Source organism: Pseudorca crassidens, chromosome 3 (assembly GCF_039906515.1).
Source record: "Pseudorca crassidens isolate mPseCra1 chromosome 3, mPseCra1.hap1, whole genome shotgun sequence".
NCBI classification, from domain to species: Eukaryota; Metazoa; Chordata; class Mammalia; order Artiodactyla; family Delphinidae; genus Pseudorca; species Pseudorca crassidens.
The window spans coordinates 113,474,538-113,486,773 of NC_090298.1; the positions used below are offsets into that span (position 1 = coordinate 113,474,538).

Sequence of the window (12,236 nt, forward strand, 5' to 3'; positions counted from 1 at the left end):
GTTGGGGTCACTAGGTCTGGAGACAGGAGGAGAGGCTTGGAGGTGGGGGTCCTGGCTGCGTCACTCCCATGGGTGGTACCTGCCCCCTCCCACTTGCTCATTCTCCTCCCAGAGCAGCAGATGCCCAAGGCCACCTCCAGAGAGGACGCAGGACAACAGGAGGGCAGCGCATCCACAGAGGCTTCCCAGGCTATTATGAGGTAATTTTATTTCTTTCCATTTCAGGTAAAAATAGTAAATACAAGATAATTTTAATAAAGGTAAAAATACATCATTTGGATTTTGTCGTTGTTCTCTGAACAGTGCTACCTACAGTACAATTTTTGATTTAGGATTTTTAAACCTTTTTTTTATATAAACAAATAGAGCGCTTTTGCTATTAGGCTATCTGTGTTCTCATCTGGCACTTAAGAATAGATCACAGGTCACCTCCCAGTTCCTTTGGATGTATGTGGGTGGCGGGGAGGGAGTGAGCAGGGCTGCATGGGATGAGGCATGATGGCCTCATGAGCCATCCAGGATGGCTTCCTGGATACAGACAGCGCTGCAGTCCGTGTGCAGTGGGAGGGCACGAGTGTGCATCCGAGATGGCCTTTTCCTGCGCTGGCCACAGGGACATATGTCACTGTGACTGGCCTGAAGGTGTCACATGCATCGGGGGGGGCACTTCCTCCCCTCCTCCTGTGGTCTAGTTTCTCACCCAACAGCCTAGATTCACAACAGTTCTGGGTCCAGGCAGGCCACTGGGCTGCAGATGTCAGCAAGGCTGATCAGGACAGAGCCAGTTGGTCCCCTTAGAGTCCTAGAGGAGTGGCCCAGGGCCCTCCCGACCAGGGCTGGTGGCCAGGGCTTCCCACCTGGCCTTGGAATGCTGGTAGAAGTCACAGGTGCCGATGCAGGCTGTTAAATGTCTTTGCCCTTGTTCGCCCTCAGGTGGTCTTTGTTTAAGTTCTTTCCAAACTTCTCGCTGAGCTGTTGGATGAGGTCTGCCAGCTCGCCGGTAGCTTGAGATTTCTCTTCAAGAAGCTCATAGCGCAGGCTGGAGATATCTTGCTTGATTTCCTTCAGTTCGCCTGCAAGGACAGATAAGATTTTGGTGAGATGAGCCTGCTGAAGGGGCTCAGCCCATAGGCATTTGGGGCGTGCATCCTTCCCACAGAATGTCAGGCTACTGGTCCAGCCCACCAAGGGTGGAGGTTAGGGGACGGGAGCTCTGTTTTGACCTAAATCCCACTCAGCTTCTACCGACGAAGGACCATTCATTCATCTGCTTAAGACCCCTCTCCCATTCCTGGTCACGCTCTCCATTAGGGGTTTGGGGTAGATGGAAGAATCAAGATCAGGGTTGTGACCTGCTAACACCGATTTATCACGGTTGTTAGAATGCTGGTTTTGGAGCCATTAGAAGCAGATTTCAAGACTCTAAGCAACACCCTCGTTAACTGAAACATTTTTTTCTCATTATGCTCCATGTTTTGTTCTGTCGTCTCAGGGAGGAGAAGCTCCCAAGCGTCTGAGGGGATCAGCTCAGCACAGTGGCTGCGGCTGTGGAGCCAGGCCTCCTCACAGGGGCAGAGTCTGTCCGCACCACGCAAGCAGCATCCCTCACCGGTGCGCCACGGTAGGCCTGCCTTCTCCTCTTTCTCTAGCAAGGGACCACAGGTAGGGTCTTCCGCTTCTTTCCACAGCGAACCATGTGGTTAGGAATCCACATGGGCCTGGGCTGTGGGAATCATCTTATTAAGCACAAAGGGAGTCGAAAGTTTCTCTCCTGGTTTGAGAGATACTGGACTTGGCTCAAGTGTCACATTAACTATACGTGTTTTTTAAGTATGCCTTATACACAGAAGATGCAGAGGTCTTAAAGGTACCGTTTGGCCAGTTTTGACAAAAGCATACATCCCCTATTTTCTTTCCATGGGGGCTTCTTTGGGCCCCAGTTTCGTGGTGTGATTCTAGTGGCGTGAACCTGGGCAGCCCCACCTTCTATGATCAGGTACCTTCCTGTCAATCACGTTACACGCTGTGGGGAGCTGGCTGCCATGACACCCGGCAGTTTTGTATCTGAGACCCAACAGTAGGGGTGGGTAGGTGGGCTGCTGCTCGGCTCCTAGACAGTGTCAGCCCCCGGGGCCATTCGGTCATTGCTGACCTTGAGGCTGCACTGTGGATGTCCCAGGATGAAGCAGAGGGTCACTAAATGACTAGGCTCCTTCCGGAGGCCCCTGGGGCCCTGGCAAGGGAGAGACTTCATGACTTCACTCTTGCGGGAGGCTCTTTCTAGGTGGCAAATACTTGTCCCAGGTGTCTCATGAAGATTAATTACCTGGTGTATGGTAATTTGCTTTTCGTTTAAGAGTAACTGCTTAAAATAGACTGGAAGATAACCCACACAGGGAAAATAATGTAGTTTGCAAACTTCAGTGGGCATCAGGATGACCTGGCATCCTTATCACGACGCAGACCCCCAGGCCACGCCGATGCATTAGGTCTCGGTGGGCTCTAGATCCGCATTCTTATCAAGTGCTTCTGAGGTGGGGGATTCTTTGAGAAACTCCTGGTTGGTAGCTTCTTAGAGCCAGGAAGTGAGACAGGACAGAGCTAGCTAGAACCGGGGCTGCCGCAGAATCTGAAAGAGGTGTACAGTCTGCTGCTGTCTGTATGTGTGCTCAGGGGATGAAGAATTCGGGGCCATCCTGAGCTCCAGGGACATGAGGCCGACTCACGGCAGCCGTGCCTGCACAAGGCAGAGCAACTGCTGTGAGCGGGGCTCCACGCCCTGTTGCTGGTGCTGAGATGGAGGCGCTACACGCCAAGACTGGGGGGCGGCTTTAAGGTCAGAGCTAAGGGCAGCCCCAGCTGATGGTCAGCCAGGGGACAGAGACGCCAGTCCTACAACTCCGTGGACCTGAATTCTGCCAACAGCCCAATGAGCCTCCCCAGGGCCTCCAGACAGGGACGTAGCCCCACCGCCAACACCTTGACTTTAGCCTGGTGAGACCACGTCTGGCTTCCGCCCTACAGCAGATGGATCCAATCGCTTACCTTCATTGACTTCGTCATTTTCTCTATCCACCTGGGCCTTCAGGACATATCTTTTTATGAGCCGTTTCATGATTTTCTGAAATGTGAACATAAGGAAGGGATCAAACCAGCCCAGCTCCTGTGCTGTAGGTGTGAGTGCCTTCCCTCCTGCAGGGCGCCTGTCAGCACGGGGGTCCTCCCTTGTCTGATGCCTCACTTTCGAGGGGTGCCCTGCCTAGTGGGGAAGGTTCCAGTATCTCTGGATTCAATACCACCTGAGCCCGGGTTGTGAAAACAGGGTACTCTCGGTGGCAGGAGGCCCAGCCACGGAGAGAGACAGAATCACCTGAGATCCACGGGCACTGCTTGAGGGTCCTTAGGCCTGCCTGTACCCTGGCCTTTGTGACCTTAGCCCATCATGCCCTCTTCTCGGGGCCTGAGCTCCGAAACACTTTCTTGTATTTCAACAACTGATGCGATCACGGGGCAGTAAGGAAACCTTAGCAGGCCAGTGCCGGTGGAGCCGCCTCCGTCAAGCTGCTGGGCAGGAGGGGAGGTTCGCTTAGCCCACAGTCAGAACCAGGCACGGAGGACCAGTCCACTGTACTTTGGAAAATTCCCACCAGAGGCAGAGACAGATACAGCCTTGGGAGGGTTGGCCAAGATACCGCTTCCCTGAAGTCTCACCACATGCCCAACACTGTCACACTGTCAGTCACGCTGGAGGTCCCACTTATTATGCAGACTCTATAAGCCAAGGAGGCAGGAACACACAGTTAAGAGCCACCAAGAATAGAGCCAAGTGTAAGAAAGACCGCAGGCGGTGAACTTTGCATTTCGCCAGCTGGTCGGTCCAGGGTTCCTGCGATATCGCAGGATTTAAAAATGTTCTGGTGGCCGAGCCTTCTGAAGCTGTTAGGAGCCAAGCAGCACCGTGAAGGGGGGGCTTCCCTGCTCCTCGGCATCCCTTCTGGTGACCGACTGGCCTGCTCGCTCTGAGGACCGAGGGGACAGAGGTGGCATTTGCTAGGTTGAAGGGCCCCGAATTCTGTCCCCAGCTTTGCTGTGTGAGGTTAAGCAGGTGGCTAAGTTCTCTCTGACTACCTGGGCTCAGGAAAAGCTTCTTGCAAGTAGAAGAGAAGTGAGCTGCCGGGATGTAGAGAGCTGGAGGATGGATCTCATCGTTATCACCAACTGGTGGTCCCCTCAGGGCCTTTAATGGTGACAGCCTTGCCAAGGAGGCGTCTCCAGCCCTGTGATGCCATGATTCAGTATCCCGGGACACTGAGCTCTGAGCCAGCTCATGGGGGCCACTTCTGCCCCTCCTCAGCCCCTGCTGGTGGTCCGCTTGGCTCTGTGGTTTGTGTCGTGCTCTAATTTCAGGCTGAACCGTTCATTAGTGAGTTGCCTTCATGCTGCTGCTTCTCTGAGAGGCCTGGGTCTCGTCCTGTTGGTGGTTAAACTGCAACGCTAGATTTCTCACCGATGGTCTCGTAGTCAATAAGGCAGGTCACCTGAGTTTTAAGAATCTGTGCCTTTTGTGGGACTCGATGCTCTTTTCACTTTGAATTGGAAGAACAAAACAAAATCAACGTTGTCCTGAACCAGTTCTCATGGGGGAAAAACCCCAACAAACCAGATACCCAAGTATCTGACATTCTTACTGAATAAGAAATTTGGAAGTATTCTACTGCAAACTTTCAGGCCGACATAAGACAAAGGCATCTAGTTAAAGGTTGTTGCCTTTCTAAAGGAAAACGTCAAGAATTAGAGGTCCTTCCATTTCTGGATCCATCCATTAAACAGACTGTATATTTACGACATAAAATTATAAACCAGAGAATGGAAGTGGAGAGCTCCCTTTTCTGTGATGGAGCCGAGCAGAATCCTTTCATAGCTACGGCAGCAGCTGTCATCCTCCTGGCTTCACGCGCACATTGTGTTTTAGTGCAACATGATTAAACTATGACTTTAAAAGATTTCATAGTATGTGTTTATTATTAAGACAAATTTGTTGAGTACTTCCTGCAGCCCGGGAGTTGTGTTATCCTCCTTGACAAAATGACCTCATGGAATCCTCCCAGAAACCAGGTGAGATAGGGGTTGTCGTCTCCATTTACAGATGAGGTCCCTGAGGCTCAGAGAGCGAGGTGACTTCTCCAGGGTCACACAGCCAGAAAGTGGCAGATCTGGGATTTAACCAAAATGGAAACCAAAGCTGGGGCTTCGTCCAAGCTTCAGAAAAAGGTTAAGTGCACGATGGTTTTGGAGGTGAGATGCAGGAAACTGGCTCCTGTTGGTCACAGGGGGCTTGGACTACTTCTGGGTACCAGTCTGTCCTTTACAAAGCACAAGGTCTTTTATGCAAGAAGAAGCCTCAGCTAGATTTCAGAGGATGGATTGCTAGCCCGCAGAAGAGGGTCACTGGTATGTCATTGTCCTAAATGCCCGAGGCTTGCTCTTGAACCCTGGCATGCTTGATCTGAGCTGTGGTTTCTGCAGATCTGCAGCTCCAAGGGGAGAGCAGCAAGGGTTTGCTTTTAGGATTAGGATTAGGATTAGGATTTTAGAGGTTTAATGTGGAAGCAGAATCGCATGAGCACAGCAGACATGCAGGGACCCTCTAACCTTCCTCCGCAGCCCAGGAGTGACATGTACCTTAAGCGAGAACAGTGTGACCACCTGTTGGTTGCTTAGAGACTTCATGCTCTGATGATGACCTAGCCTCCCCTCTGGCATATGCATGTTAGACCACTTGGGATCTGTGGGAGCAAGATGCCAGTCTCGTCCCCAGCAAGTCTGAAATGGTTAGAAAATGACCAAAGTTCTCTTAACGTGGACGCTACAGAGGATCTCTGTTTGCAGAAAAGATGGACATCAAAAGCCTCCCCTACTTCACTATGTGGAGGAAAAGCATGGTCCTTTGTGATGAGTTTGCGACCCTTCCTGGCCATCTTCCACAGAGTTTTCACTTCGTGGAGATAATAAACTTTTCCCAAATTAACATGCCCTCGTCAGTGCCAACTTGGCCCACTTTGCCCTGAGGCATTTAGCAAGTACTGGAGATGAGAATATTCAGTGATCTTACTCAGGAAAAATAACTAATACTGAGGTACCCGATGGGTAAGAATGGTTGTGACACCGAGACCCACATCCAGGGAGGGAGGCACACAGTTGCTCTGCCCAGACTCCGAGAGCCAGGTGGCCTCTGGCTGCTGCTGGTGAGGAGGGAATGGAAGGGACCGCTCTGTGCAGCCAGGGCAGCTGAAGACAGAGACAAGGAAGAGAATACACATGCTGAACATGGCAAACAAAGGAGCATCCCGAGGAAGGCAATGCTGCCACCTAGGAACAGAGAAATTGAGGAACATTTGGAAGAGAATGGACAAAAGGGATCACAGGACAAGTCATCTGTTAAACTGGGGTTTATCAGACCCCAGAATGGAAGAAATCAGCACTGGCAAGCTGGCTATCCTGTTGGCTTTAATCTCTACAGAAAAGGTCATCTAGAAGGCAAAAAAGAGGACTCCCCACTGGGCTTTGGGGAAGGGATTGCATCATAAAAGTTGGGGCTGTTTTCAGTGATGGACTGTGCCTAGATTCTACGATGCATTTGTGATGCAGCTCGTCTGCTTTGCCCATGAATGAAATGTATCCTCAGAGACTGAGTATATGAAGTCTGTACACACCCCAACAGGTGGACATGCCAGATGTCTTGGAACAGGTCAAGGGTAGCTTTGATAGGAAGCACACTTTGGCCATTTTGCTGGTATCATGGTTTTGTTCCATTGTTTGGTCTCATGTCCACAGAGCCCAGATTGGAAAAAAAAAATTACAAAAGCAAGGAAGCAATTTTGTGAAAAATGACAATTCAGACCCCTGGAAGCCTAAGAAAAGCAAAGCACAGAGAGCCTCTGGAGTTTGCAGGAACTGCCTCCCCTTGTAACAGAGAGCCCTAAAAAGTTGAAGGAATGACAAGCTTAAAATAAACACCCAACCTGCTAAGGGTGAGCAGTCAAGCAGATGCACTAGAGACACAAAGGAAACAAGCTTAACAACTATACACATATCAACGGCGGGGCTTTTATGTTATCGGGATTGCTGCAGAGTGTCTCAGAACCTCGATAGTGAGAGGCTGACAGCATACGGGCTCTGAGAGTTGAAGGCTGTGGGTGCAGCCTGGATGGTAAGAAAGAGGGCGTGAACTGGGTTCCTCACATTCTTGGCACTTTTGGAAGTTGCTTTGAGAGGAAAGCAATACAGCGTGGAAGGCCACCAGTGGGCCCAAGAAATCGGTTGAGCCATTTTTAGATCCCTGCCCAAATCCTTCGTTCTGTACCGGTTGCTGCCCCGTGATAGCAAAAGCACCCTCCGTTCCTAGCTTCCTCCCCACAGGCTCAGATAGAGCTCTTCCCAGGGCCTGTCAGACACAGACAGGGCAGGTTCTGACACTGTGAAGAGGAGTAAGGGGCCAGTGCCCTGGCAGCGTGATGGGGTGCAAGAGGGGTGCCCTTCTGAGTCAGACAGATCTCACTTCTACCATCCGTGTGACCTTTGCCACGAAGCCTGAATTCCCTCATCTGTTCAGTGGGGGTTACAGACCCTGCCTCTCTCACATGCCCTAGTGTCTAGTCTGATCCAGCTGCCTGTCTGTGTCAACTCAACGTTTACTCCTATTTGAGCAGATGATAGCTCAGGAAGATGCCCAGACTTGACCTTGAAGGACTGAGCAAGGTGCCAATGTACAAATGCAAGATGCTTTCTGCTCCATCCACTGTCCTCTCAGCCCTCTCCCTCTGACGCCCACTGGCCCAGTTTTTCTGTCTTCTTTCTGGTGATAACGATTTGAATAAGTCGCCCGAGGCTTTTCTTGCTGGATTCACAAAATACAGGGTGAGCCTGCTTTCCCAGGCCATCAGTAGCCTGAAGCTGCAAACCGGCTAATCTGTGTAATCATAGCAGGAAGCTCTCCGGGAGACTGAAGGCTGCAGGGACTCAGCCAGTGATGATGAAAGACAGAAATGGGATTGTTCAAGACTGCTGTGGAACAGGGCCTCGTTCATAAGGGATTCATCCTGGGTATAGACACTCACCACATCAGCTGCCTTCCTTGATATCAGCTGCTGATTCTGCTCAAAACCCAGGAGAGATCTGGCCCTAATCCATTAGGGTTTTCTTTTCTCTTCTTTTCTTTTTTTTAAATAATTTATTTTATTTATTTTATTTTTGGCTACATTGGGTCTTCATTGCGGCACGTGGGCTTTCTCTAGTTGCGGCGTGCAGGCTTCTCATTGCGGTGGCTTCTCTTGTTGGGGAGCACGGGCTCTAGGCGCGCGGGCTTCCGTAGTTGTGGCACATGGGCTCAGTAGTTGTGGCTCGCGGGCTCTAGAGCACAGGCTCAGTAGTTGTGGCGCACGGGCTTAGTTGCTCCGCGGCGTGTGGGATCTTCCCCGGGCCAGGGCTCAAACCTGTGTCCCCTGCATTGGCAGGCGGATTCTTAACCACTGAGCCACCAGGGAAGCCCCTGCTAGGGTTTTCTATCTTTTCTGTGGCACAGATAATCTCTACTTCTCTCCGAGAAGCTAAGAAATAAAAATCCTTCCCCTGACCAAAGGATTTGGTCCTGTAAAATAAATCAAAGCAGATCAAACTGGTCAGGTCCAATTTTGTGCACAATTAAAGACAAGACTTGCCCTTTGCCAATTTTTAGCCCATGTCATCTGTTAAAACTATAAGTACTATGAGGGATGAGCTGTTTCTTAATTGTACACTTAACTCCTCCGAACTGCACAGCTGGCTTCTGAAATATGGATGGAGATTCAATTAGAGACCTGTGTCTGGAAGATGCTAAGTCTGTAATGGCTCCCTCGGCGATAGTGGCACCAGGGTCATATCACCTTGGCCTGAAGGAGCACTCAGGACAGCTTCAGATTTACATCTGATAGGAGATGGTCAGCATGGGTAAAACTGCTGGTCATTGGGAGTGGGCAAGCAAGAAAAGAATGGCCTGCACTTTTATAATCAATAACCTGTAATAACCATTTATCACTGGCTGATGCAAACGGATACAGAGATTTTGCATTAATTTCCAAAAGCAAAGCAAGATCTGTACACACATAAGTTCTCCTAATTTTTATAACAACAGACTTTGCCTGCGGGCAGTCTAAGGTCAGGTGCTTACCGGAAACATCAATGTCCACCTGGTTGCTTAAGACAGATCCCTGGGAGCCATCCTGCATGCCTGCCTCTCCCTACCCAGTGCCCGCTGGTTTGCATCACATCCCTTTGGCCATGCATCCCAAACGTATATTTATTTATAAATATATAAATATATATTGAGTCAGTCAGTATATTGAGTTAGTCAGTCTTTCTCCCTCACCCTTCTCACACTCCAAGTCGCCATTCCTTGTACCTGGGTGACTGTCACATCCTCCTCACTGGTCTCCCTGCTTCCACTCTCGTCCTCACTGGTCTCTTCTCATTATAGCAGTTAGGTAGTCTTCTTAAAGCATAAATACAATTTTATCATCTTCTCCCTCCCCCAAGTTAAACTCCTCCCACTGCCTTCCTGGGTACATCAGAGTGAAATCCACCTCCTGACCTTGCTCCAGGCCCCTGATTTGGACTCTGACCTCATCGCCCTCCCCTCTCCCCTACTCAGAGCTCTAGCTGCTGTGGACCCACCAAGCTTCTCCCCTCTAGCTTTTGTTGCTGCTCTTCCTCTGCCTGGAAGGCCCCACGTGGCTGCCTCCTTCTCATCTCTGAGGTTTTAGCTAACTGTCCTCTCCTTGAAGATACATCCTCTGAGAGCCATATCTAAGCAGGGGCTCCCTATTTTTCTCGATTTTAACATCTGATTGTTTTCTTCTTGGCACTTTTATCAATTTGAAGTTACATATTTATTTGTGCGTTTACTTGCTCATTGTATCTCTCCCTCTATGGACTGGAAGTGCCAGTAAGATAGGAACCATGTCTGTATCCCCAGGAAGCAGCATGGTGCCTGGCATACAGTAGGCATTCAATAAATATTTGTCGAATGAAGGAAGGAATGAAGCTGTGTTCTGGGGGGAGTGACACAGCCATGTGACTTAATTGATGTCTGAACGGAGTCCGCTTCTGCCCATACCTGGGAAAGGGGTGGTTACCTGATATCTGGTGGGCTTGCTGTAAGTGTTATTTGCTGTCAGGTTTTCAGAATTCCTCATGCCAGCCTGATAGCGAGTCTTCTGGGAAAAAAAAAATAGAAAATACATAATATATAACACATAATCCATGATACACGATTGTACATACATACATGCTAGGACTCGAAGAGGACCTGCATACGGGGCTGTCTCTAAAATGAGGACCCTCAGGAGGTCACTATACCCACTGCTGCTTGGCTTTCTAGAACGTGTTCCTGGGGCCTCTAGTTCTGTAGGATGTCAGTGGGTTACAAATCACTGTTTGGTCAGCTTTGTTTGGAAAGCACTCAGTTAAAGTGATGTGGGTGTCCTTCCTCCAAGACTCCCCAGAGATTTTAATTTGCTAATAATTGAGAATCTCCAGGAGCGGGAGATAATGGGCAGGGAACCTTTCTTCCCAGTCATCATGATCCAGATACTTTCTGGGAAGAGCTAATCTGCTTCCCAGTCCACTAAGGAGTCCCTCAGTGGGGTCCCGGCTCGGCCCGCAGGAGGAGGGGCACTGCGGCCGGCCGGCTGCCCCTGCTGGGGCTGCAGCTTTGCTGACGCGCTGGCTGATTCTGGAAAGCACGGGGTCCCTCCGGGCTCCTGACTTCCTTTGTATCAGGGGCACCATCTGAATCAAACACACAGCTCCCCCTCCCCCTCCTGCTGCCTCTCTAGCCCCATAAGTCCCACGCTACCTACCCTGAATTTAGAATTCAGCATGCCCATTTCAAGGTCATTTTCACAGCTTTTGGCCTTAGATTTGCAGAGTTTTATGAGGCACATCTTGATTCTCATTATGAGATAATAAAATGATTTAGGACTTGGCACTAGATTAAAAGGAGCAGGTAGAGTTCTTCCTTCATCAAAATAAGACAGCCAGAGCTTTGCTCGGGCAAACTTCCACTCCACATCTGCATCCTCCTGTGAGGCAAGGAAAATAACAGCACACCATCAGAGGCAGTGCTATCCAACAGCACATAACGTCAGCCGCAAAGGAGAACCACACAAGGGCATTTAAATGTTCTCAGAGCCACATTATAAAAAGTAAAATGAAACAAGTGAAATTAATATCAGTGATTTTTTTTATTTAATCTGATAGATCCAAAATGTTATCATTTCAACATGTAATCTTTATAAAAATTATTTATGAGATAGCTCAGATTTCCTTGGCATACCAAGCCCTCGAAATTGGCATGTATTCCACACTCATAGCACATCTCAATTTGGACTGGCCACATTTCGAGTGCTCAGTACGTGTGGCTCGTGGCTACCATGTCAGACACCATCATGTGTTTCCTATTAGAAAGTGTATTTCTCATGGGTCAGAGTGCTGTCAAACGATGTTACGAGGTCTAGTGTATGTCATTCAAGGGGAGCAAACCTGATGAGCTGGCAGCAGGTCGTCTGGCCATGCCCTCTTCCCTGGTGGTGGTGGTGGTAGATTTAAAGCCCAGATCTGTTACTTCTGAGTTGGCGGCAATGCCAGAAACGCTGAGTGGGCCCCCCTGAGAGGTAGCAGGTGTGTGTTTTCTGTAGGGAGGCGCCTTGGGCCCCTGTCCTAGGAGGGTAGTCTGAGGCCAGGAAAGAGGCGTGGGGTTTGGAATCAGCTAGACCCCTACTAGCTGTGTGATGTAGGCAGTGGTCTTGGGCTCGCTCCTCTGCTCATGGTGATAGCCTGCTTCCCGCAGCCCTGAGGTCGGCACTGCATATGTGTGCTGTGGGCAGTGGGCTTTTCTCCACACGGGCCTGAGCTACACTTCAAAGGGTTGTGAGCCCAGCAGGGGCCCACATGAGGCTGCTGGGATGTGCCAGGAGAGTATAAGGTCATTACCAGCAGGCTTGTTTTTACTGAGACCCCCTCAGCACCTGGCCTGCTCTATGGGGACATGCTATACAGGTCGTTTAGACTGGAAGCTTTGTGAGGACTGGGGTTGTTCCTGGTCTCGGCTGTACAGCAGAGAGGTGTGGGAGGGACTGCCGACCTGAGAGGAAGGGTGATGCACTGGAGAGAGCACAGGCTCCGAAGGCTGGCTGGGTTCA

The 12,236-nt window shown here is 50.1% G+C and overlaps 1 protein-coding gene and 1 long non-coding RNA gene across 3 annotated transcripts in view; one reads left to right on the forward strand and one right to left on the reverse strand.

Moving 5' to 3' along the window:
* The window catches only part of LOC137221698 (uncharacterized), a 31,044-nt gene that overhangs the window by 17,616 nt on the left and 1,192 nt on the right, over positions 1-12,236 (forward strand). For both annotated transcript variants that reach the window (XR_010942120.1, XR_010942121.1), the window contains 2 exons: positions 113-200; positions 934-1,621. This is a non-coding gene — a long non-coding RNA (uncharacterized lncRNA). The remainder of the gene's footprint in view (positions 1-112; positions 201-933; positions 1,622-12,236) is intronic.
* The window catches only part of TRPC7 (transient receptor potential cation channel subfamily C member 7), a 123,242-nt gene continuing 111,377 nt past the window's right edge, over positions 372-12,236 (reverse strand). Inside the window, exons 8-11 of the mRNA XM_067731820.1 lie at positions 10,896-11,117; positions 10,170-10,250; positions 3,046-3,121; positions 372-1,073 (exon numbers count right to left, since the gene is read on the reverse strand). Of these exons, the coding sequence (XP_067587921.1) occupies positions 904-1,073; positions 3,046-3,121; positions 10,170-10,250; positions 10,896-11,117 (549 nt within the window). The 3' untranslated portion in view covers positions 372-903. The remainder of the gene's footprint in view (positions 1,074-3,045; positions 3,122-10,169; positions 10,251-10,895; positions 11,118-12,236) is intronic.